At 35.1% G+C, this 11,611-nt stretch overlaps 1 protein-coding gene across 3 annotated transcripts in view; it reads right to left on the bottom strand.

Moving 5' to 3' along the window:
- Positions 1-11,611, bottom strand: part of Ascc3 (activating signal cointegrator 1 complex subunit 3) — a 279,428-nt gene that overhangs the window by 1,003 nt on the left and 266,814 nt on the right. For all 3 annotated transcript variants that reach the window (XM_021204568.1, XM_029542105.1, XM_029542106.1), the window contains 4 exons: positions 10,725-10,876; positions 8,887-9,034; positions 5,469-5,678; positions 681-856 (listed from right to left, as the gene is read on the bottom strand). In XM_021204568.1, coding sequence (XP_021060227.1) covers positions 681-856; positions 5,469-5,678; positions 8,887-9,034; positions 10,725-10,876 — 686 coding nt within the window. The remainder of the gene's footprint in view (positions 1-680; positions 857-5,468; positions 5,679-8,886; positions 9,035-10,724; positions 10,877-11,611) is intronic.

Here is an 11,611-nt window from a genome sequence, read left to right as displayed (position 1 = left end):
CTTCCTTCCTTGTTTTATTTATTTACATTCCAGCTCCCCCGACCCCCAAAGTATCTCCCTTCCCTGGAGTCATAAGTCTCTCAAGGATTAGGCACATCTTCTCCCACTGAGGCCAGACCAGGTAGTCCTCTGCTATATGTGTGCCAGGGGCCTCAGACCAGCCCTTGAATGCTCCTGGTTGGTAGCTCAGTCTCTGGGATATGCCAGAGGTCTGGGTTAGTTGAGACTACTGGTCTTCCTATGGGGTCACCTTCCCCTCAGCTCCTTCAATCCTTCTTCTAAGTTTTCCACAGGGGTCCCGACCTTCAGTCCAAAGGTTGGCTGTAAGTATCTGCATCTGTCTTGGTCAGTTGCTGGGAGGGCCTCTCAAGGCTTTCCAGTGACTGGTCCACCTTGGGATCCCTCTCATGGGGGTGCACCAAGGGCTGACACTATTATTGATGCTACGATGTGTTCATAGACAGAAGCATAGTGTGGCTGTCCTCTGACAGGCCCTACCAATCTTTTTTTATTTTGTGAAGCAAAATCGGGATTAAGAAGTTAGTTTGAACATGTATCTAATCATGAGCATTAACAGAGGTGTGGGGAGAAGGTCATTAGTACATATTCCAATGAACACAGATTTTTCAAGACAGCAGATCACTGTCACTATATTGGAACTTGTATAAGGTTCTGCTTACCTTCCAGGTGTTTCAGGAGTAAAGAACGAGATGGAAGCATCATGATGTGTTCGAACAAATCCTACTCGTTTTACAGCCATCAGCTCTCTCTTATCCACTTCTCCTAATATCAAAAACCAGCCTTCATCTTTTAATTTTGGAAATCGAGGAGTAACTGCGTGATTCTCATGTTTTCCCTGAAAATCAGAAAAAGACATAAAATGCTACAAATGGTGATTATTTTCTACTCTGCTGGCTATGGTTACGAGGTTATACTGTTTCACTGGGAGGCCATAAATCCACACAACTCAAGCACATCTCTCTGGATGTTTTACCATTCCTTTCTCATTTGGTTTCAAACTAACAAATGAACAAGTAAGCAAAAAATAAAATCCAACTAATGACCTAAGCCCAAGTAGGCAAGTTCCAACAAAGAAACAATAAATATAAAAAAAATCATGGCAATGTGATTTCTGGGGAAAATGGTCAATTTCAAAATAACAGATTTCAAAGAAAAGTAAAGTAAATTAGATACAATGCTCCAAAGATCATTTAAATGAAGGATTCTAGGAATATTTAATGATATAAAATTCTTGAGGTCACTGAATAATTTTATATCACTGAATACATTAAGAATAATTCAAACAAGCTGCTGAATGAATTAAGGAAGAAAGTACAGGATGTGACAAAGGCATTCAAGTGGGTGGAAAGATATGAAGATCTGAGTCTGGATCTCCAGTATCCATGCATAAAAAGTTGGGCGTGGTGGTATATGCCATTAATCTCAGAACTGGAGAGATGGAGACAAGAGCATCTCCAGGGCTTGTAAGCCAGCTTAGCTACTCAGTAAGTCCTAGGGCCAATAAAGAGACCCTACTAAAAAAGTGACATGGAAAATAAGGTGGGTAGCTCATGTGGCACAACACCCAAGGCCTCCACATGCCTCACATACATTGATTTCACCTGTTTGTATATGCACATGCACAACATTAACCACTTTCTAAAATATAACACAGAAATTAAAATTAGAGAAGTATGCAAAACAATTACATTCATTTTGAAAATTAAAGCATAATAAGTCAATTAAATTCAATGAAAAATTTACCAATAGAATGGATTAGGTGGAAGACAGAGTGTCAGAACTAAGAGATAAGACAAATTAGAATACTCAGACAATGACAAAAATAATGAGAAAGTATAAATGGAACACACAAAAATCTATGGGATACTATCAAAAGACCAAATATATAAATTAGGGACACAGAAGAAGGGCAAGCTAAAGGTATAGAAAATATATTTAATAAAAACAGCAGATTCTCCAAATCTAGGGGAAGAGATGTCTATGAAGAAGATATATGAGGTATTTAAAATACCAAACAGACAAGCAAGGACCTTTCCTATATCATATTATAACTGACATATTAAATATATAGAATGAAAAGAAAGAACGAAGTCACTTAATAAAGTTGAATGCATCAGGAGAACCGATGATTTCTGAAGAGAAATCTAAAACACACTCGAATATATAAGAAGCTACTTTAAGTTCTGAAAGACAGTAACTGTCAATCCATACAGCAATATCTAGCACTTTTTAGAGTCAAAGTAAGGATAAAGGAAAAAGTTTCCATGCCAAACACAAACTAAAGGGATTCGCTGAGGGAATCCTTTGGTGTAGAGGATAATAACTACTTCTATGGGAAAACTATAAACCATGCTAGCACAGCAGTTAAACAATAAGAAAGCACTAAACATTACAAAATCAATGAAATGACGACAGGAATTAATATATACCTTTCAATAGTAATTAAGTGTTAATGGTTTCAATTTTCCAAAAGAAAAGAATGGAAGACTGGATTTAAAATTAACCCAGGGGCTGGGAAGATAGCTCAGTGGGTAAGGAGCTTGCTGTGTAAGTATGAAGATTGAAGTTTGAATGTTCAGGACCCATATAAATGCCTGGTGCCTGTAGCAGCCCACTTAGCACTTAAGCAGAAACAAGGGATTCTTGCAGGCTAACTTGGTAGACGAGCTGAATCAGTGAGCGTTGGGTTCAAGGGAGGGACCTTGAGTCAATATATAAGGTTAGGAGTAATCAAAGAAAACATCCACTATCAACTCCATGTATGCTCATCCCCTAAAAGGTTCATGTATTTGTTGCCGCCAATAAATCTAATTATCAGAGACACACATCCTTAGTTTGGTGAAAGGACACACACACACACACACACACACACACACACACACACACACACACACAAGGGAGCTAGCAGGTGTGGCTACTGCTGAAAAAAAATAGTCTTCTAACTACAATTAATGAGAAGAGGTAAAAAAGGGTCACTCTACAATGATAAAGGGAGCAATCCACCAAGGGGATAGTCAATGCTAAAGGCACATACAGTAAACATTGATATGCAAGTTCACAAACAACAACTAAGGGATGCAAATAAATTTCAATATACTAACAGCAGCAGGTGACTTTAGTCAGATCTTCTAAACAAAAGAAAACAACCACCAAAAGCACAATTAAAAATACTGTAGAACAAATGGACTTAACAGACATGTAGAGAATTTTCTATCAAACACTGCAGGTGCTGCTTGTCTCCGAAGACCATAGAAGTTTCTCTAAAATAGTCCATGCTATTGGGGCAGGAAAAAATTAATAGAAGAAAACTGAAGTAATTTATTTCATTTTGTCATTAGAAAAAAGTAAAACTAGAAATCAACAGTAATAGAGAAATTAAAGAACATATATAAAATCACTGAGAATGAACAACACATTACTGAATCAGAAGATTCTCTGACTGTAAAATAAGGAGAAGAATTATAAAGTCACTATAACTGGATGAAATGAAAGTACAGCATAGCAGAACCTGTTAAATAAAATTCAAGTGGTTCCAAGAGAGGAATTTACAGATGTATGTGTGTATGTACATACATACATACATACATACATATATATATATATATATATATATATATATATATATATATATATGTACACACACACTAAAGTAGAGTAGATTAGATGGAAAGAATAACTATCAGGGCAGAAAAGAATGAGATGGAAATAGAAAAAAAATCACGCAGTGAAACAGAATCTACAAAAACATAAGATAAACTTGCCAAATCTTGAGACAAACTGAGCAATAGAGAAGAACCAAACTACTGAAAATAGAAAATAGAAATGAAATTAAGATACTGCAACAGATATCAGTAAAATTCAGCCATACCTTAAAAAAAATTCCAAATTCACAAACAGATCAAGAAAGAAAATACAGAAGAAATAGGCAATTTTCTTGACATGTGACCTACCAAAATTAAACAGTGACCAATCAATGGAATGGAAGCAGTGAGGGCTAAGATAGCGAACTACACAAAGTCAGGCTCAGATGGATTTCCTGCTGAATGCTGCCAGACCTTAAAAACTAACACCTAGGCTCCTCAAACCATTTCATAAAAGAGACAAGGGTTATAAAGCATGTTCCAGGACCACCTACCCAGGAATTGAAACTGTAAGTTTAGCAATTTATAGCATATATAACTTGCCACAATCCATGATTGAATGTAAATATATTAATACTTAAAAGTTTATTTTGGGATTGATTTCTAAAAAGATCATCTTTGGTTTTGTAAGACCTTATGACATAAATATACTAATAACAGTAAGCTCCTCCTTACACTTCACATTTTTCCAGAGGCAGGCAGGCAGGTTTGTTTGTTTTTTTTTTTTTTTTAAATAACAGTAGTTGTAAATTGTTAGTTTTTTTTTTTTAAGCACAATTAAATCTATTTTTAAAGGGGGAATATTAGGGTAATTTCACAATGATTTGCTTTTTGCAATTAATGCTATTCTTCATCTACGATTATTAACATTCTAATTTACATAGTCTGAAAATATTCATAGTAAAGCCTTGCAATGCCAGAGGTGGACAATTTATATCTATATTGATAATTTTTTTTGTGTTAGAAATCAAACAAAGGGGACAGTACTAGGATTTCATAACAATACAAAGTCACTGACCATATTGTGTGTGGAATCAGAGAGTAAAAGCTGCTAGTTGCAACCTTATTCATCAGGGCATCTTTTTGACCCTAGCAGGGCCTGACTGAACCCACTAGGCTGATAGAAAGACAAAGTCTTTATTATTTCAGTTATGATGTCACTTAAGAACAACCTTTCTATACTACTTGATCTTCTAACACTTAAATGATTTTGGTATCAGGGTACAGAACAGAGCACAGTAATATACAACAAAAATACTATGCTTTTTTTTTTTCTCTGCATGAAATTGGTAAAGCTTTCTTAAATGTAAGAAAGCAGGCAGATGCAGCAACCGAGCCTCAGAAAAGCTTAGTGTCTTACTCAGGTGCAGTAGAAAACTTCAATCTCATCTGCATCTAGTGTACTGTAGGTCGTGCACATCAAGATACTCCAGGGCCGTGCTTCTTAAGAATTTAACGACCTTAAAAATCCTGTGGGGCACTATGGTATCAGATCTCTGAGATTGTGTTTTGGTTATTGTGGAGTGAGGCCAAGGAATCTATACTTTAAAAGCACTCCAGCTGTAAAAATCTGTTTGTGAGTAGTGCTACACAGGCAGTGTAAGGTAGATGAATAATCTGGACATAAAAAAATGACACATGAGGAGAACTGATTAATTTCAAAAGATTGATGCTTGCTGCTAATGCGAGTTGAGAAAGCAGGATTCATGAATGACACGAACACATTAGCAATAGAAAAGATATGTGTGGTGGTGCATGCGAATACTTGGTGTGAAATATTTGAGAATGGAAACCAAATACTACAACCTTTTGAAGCCCAAAATGGACTCTCTGTAGGCTGACTTGAAGCACATACTCCTGATCAGCATGCAACTTGATCCATTTGTTTTCATCCCGTTTGTCTGCTGTCAGAGTTGAGATGGAGAGTTCATTATGTCCTTCAACTAAGTCATCCCATGAGCCTTTAACACTTATGCCAACATTTATCACTGGCAAGCGAGATAAGAAATTCCATGCCTGAATGAAAAAGAAAAATAATAAAGGAACTATTAGTGGAAAATGCAGTGAACAACTAAGAAATGGTGTGCTTCTAGAAGTCATTCTTCGGACTAGGATTAAATCTGTAGCTACAGCTGTTGAAGTAACACAGATCCTTCATCCTTTACTCAGCTTTATACTACTAGGATACTGCCAATGATACGACCCACTTATCTACTTAGATTTTCTTAGCTCTATTTTATACTTGTATATGAGGAAAGAGTATGCTTTCAGTTTTTTTCCTAATCAACTGAAAAGACTTATTACAATCTAAACTTTTATCTCTATTGTAAATCTCACTTAATATTGAGTAACTTTTGGCCATACTAAAAAGTAAGTATGATTAAAAAATGTTTACTGGTGACATTTTTGTTTTAGAGATAGGCCTATTCAGGTATTATGGATGATTTTTAATGTGGAGAGCATTACCTGGGACAATACAGAAAACTTGAAAAGAAATTGATGTCACTATCTTTCATTAAGCAACTTAATGAAACATAATGACGATACATTTTTGGGCGGGGTTTCACAGTCTACATTTATTCTGTATAGTGAAATACTGTAATAGCTATAATTCATAGGGAGTCCTATAACTCTAGTGGTCCTAGAAAAATATTTTTTGCATTAATATTCCTATAGTACTTAAAATTCTAACAGTTATTAAACCAACACATATTTTGCCACTTTATTCTTCCTCTTTAAGACACTTGTGAATAATCATTCAATCAGTGCTACAATGTACAGTGAATGAATGAAAATTTAGACCCCTGGAAACCATGTTATAAGAAACTCAAGGTGCTAAGGTAATTGTGATCTTTTGTAACATTTACAAATACTTCCTAATGTATTTTAAAAATTATGTGAGCACTTTCAGTTTTGTTTCTTTTGATTTCTTAATGTATATTACAGTTTTTCTTATAGACTTTAATAGCTTGTTCACTATGATTTTAGTGCTGCCAAGCATATGTAATTGAAATAAAGCCCTGTATATAATTGAAATAAAGCTATGATGAGCCAAACCACCCTCAGGAATTAAAACAACAACAACAAAACCAAAGAAAAAAATAAATAAACCAAATAAAAACATCACCACCACCAAAAAAGTTAGTTCAATGAGAATTTTCAGTGTAACCCCTATCCTATAGCTTTTTCTTTTGAATTTGAAATTATGCCTAGAACTAGATTCTGAAATAGCTATAGAATGTAGTATAAGTACACATGATGGCCAAATCCATGCCAGAACCAGCAGACATAGAGCAGAGAAACTGCTCTACTTAAGACTGGTTAAAATGTAAAAATGGCCAAGGAGACACATATAAATATCAGTTGGGCATGTAACATGTCAACTTTATTACTATTACTATTATTATTATTATTATTATTATTATTATTATTATTACTTGCACAGTAAAATTAGTTACTGATACAATGTTTTCTGTTTTTAGCAACTATGAATTTTACTCTACAATGCTCTTAAAAGTCCTATCTGGATTTAAATGTATTAATTCTTTTGGAAGTATTTATTATTATTTTCAGCCTATAATGTATACACATTTATTTACTGAGTATATATATATATATACACACACACACATATATATGTTTGTATATGCATGCATATACGCATATGTATATATGTGTATGTATAAACAGCTATCATCTATCTATCTACTTATCTATCTACCTACCTATATTGCATGAACTATTTTTAAAGAAACTGCTCAGACATTTCAATACCAGCCAAACATATTTATCTGAGGATTAATCTTCATCTATTGAATCAGGCAAGATCACTACCATGCATACAATTATTTAATTAGCAGCCAAATCCTCTGCCAGTCAGCAGCCGTTCCAGGCATACTGATGGGGCAGGAGATGCAAATCTCACAGTCGTACTGCTTTTTCTCATTACTACTGCAATTAGCACTTAAATTGATGCTTTAAACATACTAATTTCTGGAATAATTCAGGATTTGTATGTTACCTGGGATCGCCTCACTGCAGAGCCGACACCAGATTGCTCTGCAAATTGAAGCACTTTTGAGCCAAATAACCATCATCATATCAGACAGAGCCAATTTGCATTTGGTTTTAAAGATAACAGAATGGCAATTTATGCAAATAAATTAAGTAAGTTTACTTCTGAGTTCTCCCTCAACTAATTATAACAATGTCCTAATTTTTCGTCACATCTGAAACTTGGCTTAAAATCAGTGTATGTTATTTGAGAAATCTGTTGTTGCTAACAGTAGTCTTTTTTGAATTCAAAGATGTTTTTATTCATAATTTTGATGGTAATTTAGTTAGAAAGATAGACATTTATTATGAATATTTAAATAATGATTTGTGTCAATTTGGGGTTCAACAGAAACTGAACAGTCAATCAGACATTTATGAGTGTTACACTTTTACCAAGTCTCGCTTTAAAGTTTTGCTTTGAAAATAAAAAAAAGAGACGTGGTCTCTCAATACTTGGTGAATAAGTTTTCGACCAATACATCTATTATGAAGAACTCCTGAATACTTACTTTACAACTTCAGGATAAAATGCTCATGACTTAAAAGTTTAGACAGCCAACTATTTCTGGCATCATTCATTCATGGTTTTGGTTTACAAAAGATTGGAGAGATGACTTACTGCCTTTTACAACATCAACTTAACCCTCTATATAAGTCATTCAGTTCACAAAAAGATTGTTTGAAAGAATATCTTATAATCTAGGAATAAATATTGATTAAAGTAAGACATAAGACATAAACAAGTAATTGAAGAGATTTTATATTAAGGCACACCACCCCCCAAATGAAATTCAAAGTCTTTGCTCTCTGTAATTATACCATTATGTTTCTGTAAGAGAAGAAAACTTTATATGTACAGTAAAATATGGCAAGATACACCAGTCTGAAATGTAAACTGAGGCACTATCCACTGGCCTTGCGAGGCATCGCAGCTCACACACCAGCACCTGTGTGTACTGTGGTCCAGCACTAGTGAAGTTGTGAGATGAAACAGTGGTGAGCACAGCCTGCAGCTCCTCAGATGCAGACAATAAATCTCTGATCTTCAATTGCTTTTTGATCATTATATATTCAGAAACTCTTTACTGTTACCATTTTTTTTATGATCCCATTGTTGAAAAGGTTGTGTTCTTGGTAAACACTTAATATGAAGAGGAACTGGATGTACCTGCTTTGTTTTTGCAGGCTGTAACTCTTTCTCTACCATGGAACTGAACACATGGTCTTTCCCTTCACAGGCATGGATCAGCTCAGGAAGGCACTCAATGGATGTCCGGCACTTAGCATGTGGGCTCTTTACAGGTGGCTTCCATTTCCTATAAAAAATATACACCAATAAAATAATTCTTTCATAGTCAGATGATGACAGTGGTTTTAACAGCTTCTTTAAATTTACATTTTGTAGGCTGCTATGCTAACTTTTAAATACCACACAGTATATTCTCTAAGCTATCACTATCACTAAGTGAAATGTGAAATCTAAGTCAATCTTGAGTTCAGTACATATTTGGGTTTTACAGACAGTGGGTGTTTACATGAACACATGCCACCGAGATCTTATTGATACGACAATGATAAAACCTAAATCATACTCATACTCTTAAGGGTTTCTAGAAAACTGGATTGAATTTGCTAGGCTCCAGGTAATTCCCCTAATGGACCACTGGGTCTCTCAATATGCCTTCCCTATTGCTGAAATCTAGGTTCTGTAACATTTAATGATGCAGGGAAAGAATCCTGAGACAGTCACGCCACATATGGGTGTCCTCCACCTCTTACCACTTGCTACTAGTATGGCTTGCACTAAGCATGTGTGTTTCGGGGATATTAATCAGATGGTAGATTCATCTTGGAGTTATGGGGCCCAATATATTTGAGTGAAAAGAGACTTTCCTTAAGGAACTTCGTATATGCTGTTTTTTATTTTTTATTTTTTGGATAGAGTCTCTTGTTTAGGTTAACCTTCAACTTGATATATGGCTTTGAACTCCTGATCTATCATTTTGCCTCCTATTCATGATTGCTGTATACTAACAGGAGTGATTTACGCAGTACTGGGTATGGCAAGTGCTCTTTCTTATCAACTGAGTTACATTTCTCCCCATGCCTGAGGATTTGTTGGTATATGTATTTACAAGGATCTGACTGCAACTCCTTTCCCAGCTGATAGGTTTAAAGATGAACACGATGGCAAGTCAGAAAGCAGACTGTTTTGGTGATTGCATGATTACAAAACTTCATTCTGGCTTAAAAGTGTCTCTCAACTTGTGTGAAACATTGGTGTGAAGGAAATATTTCATTTAAACACTGCCAACATTCATGTACTATGTATTGTTTTTTCCCCTCTGGCTAAAGGGTTTATATTATTACATGACACCTAAGGGAAAGAAGTTTGATGATAATATAAACTCTTTTTTTAAATGCACATTTGAGTTCCTAGAATATAAAACAACATTTATAAACATTTCACAGATGTACAATTTTCATTTGAAAACAGATTCTTGATACCTCAACTCTTTTATATAATAAATGAAAATTGGAATTTGTGTTTGAATCACAACGTATGTTATTGTTGTCTTCTTAAATAGAGGCTGATATTGTAAGGGAATACATTAAATTGAAACAGACAAAACCAACCAAAGCTGCAAAGGGGAAAGATTTAAATATGAAGAAGTTAAACTTGCTGTTCATCTTGGAGCTGGAAATCCAATTCCAAGGGGGGATATTATCACAGAGCCCACACTTTTCTCCCTCTGCCAAATCATTATTTTCAACCTGCAAGAATTAATGTTTTAGGCACCATGTGTAACTGTAGTGGTTCTAAGCACTTAGAGAAGAATACTGCCTTCATGGCTGGTGTGGAACACAGCGGTAGGGCTCAGGCACGGCATGTCTGAACCACTGTTCAGATTTTAGCAGCTCCTGTTCCCATTCCAAAAAAAAAAAAACCAAACCAAACCAAAAAACAGGACTGTTTTTAAATTAATTACCTCGAAAAGCAATTACCTGAAAAGGTGAAGGTGGTGCTGCTCTATGTTTGGTATTGTGAGAAGAGAAGAGTCCTTGAGCCATCGGCCTTGGATCACCATCTGAATCAGGTGGGTGATATTCAGGACGGTCACTAGCCATCCCTGGCTTGCAGCCACATCCAGCATTGCCTGGATAGGGAAGATCATGCAGCAGGTATGTCAAGACACTTGCTCTCTCCAGTAGGAATCATGTTATCTTTAACAACAACAACAACAACAACAACAAATAGCCACAAGTAGGAAAATCAAGTATTATATCTTAAAATTCCTATGTATCAGAATAGGTACTAAAAAGCAAGTTATAGCTGAGTCCAGGAACAAACTGAATCAATCCCCTACAGGAGGGTCAAATATAAGCACTGAAGAAGTGAAAAAAGTTTCTTCTCTAATAATAAGAAGAAAAAAGGGTACTTTTTGAGTAAATACTTTCACAATTCACTGAATCAAGAGCACTTAAAATGTAAATTTCAGTCTTTCAAATATAAAATCAGTAATCGGGAAATAGATTTTCTTATTGAAAATATATTTTCCTCAAAGAGCAGGTTAAAGATATAGGCTGACTGTTAATGACAATATACCACATTGTATAGGTAACTGCCTGTGGTTTATGTGCAGTGACGGAAGCTATCTATATTAGTCTATACATCTAATCTAATGTTTTATGGACAAACAAAAGGCTGCATTTGCTTAAGGCAAAACTAAACAGTGAAATCTTATTTAAACAGAGGAGAAGTTTACACAGGCAAAGTGATTTCAATTAAATTAGATTCTGCAGAATGCTGACTGAGACATGTAAGTTAATATATTGAAAATTACATTATACAGTTTTAGGATTTTACTAACCTGTTTTGGGATATAACTAGC

Source organism: Mus pahari, chromosome 9, assembly GCF_900095145.1.
Source record: "Mus pahari chromosome 9, PAHARI_EIJ_v1.1, whole genome shotgun sequence".
Classification (NCBI taxonomy): domain Eukaryota; kingdom Metazoa; phylum Chordata; class Mammalia; order Rodentia; family Muridae; genus Mus; species Mus pahari.
This window is presented reverse-complemented; position numbering and strand designations above follow the sequence as displayed.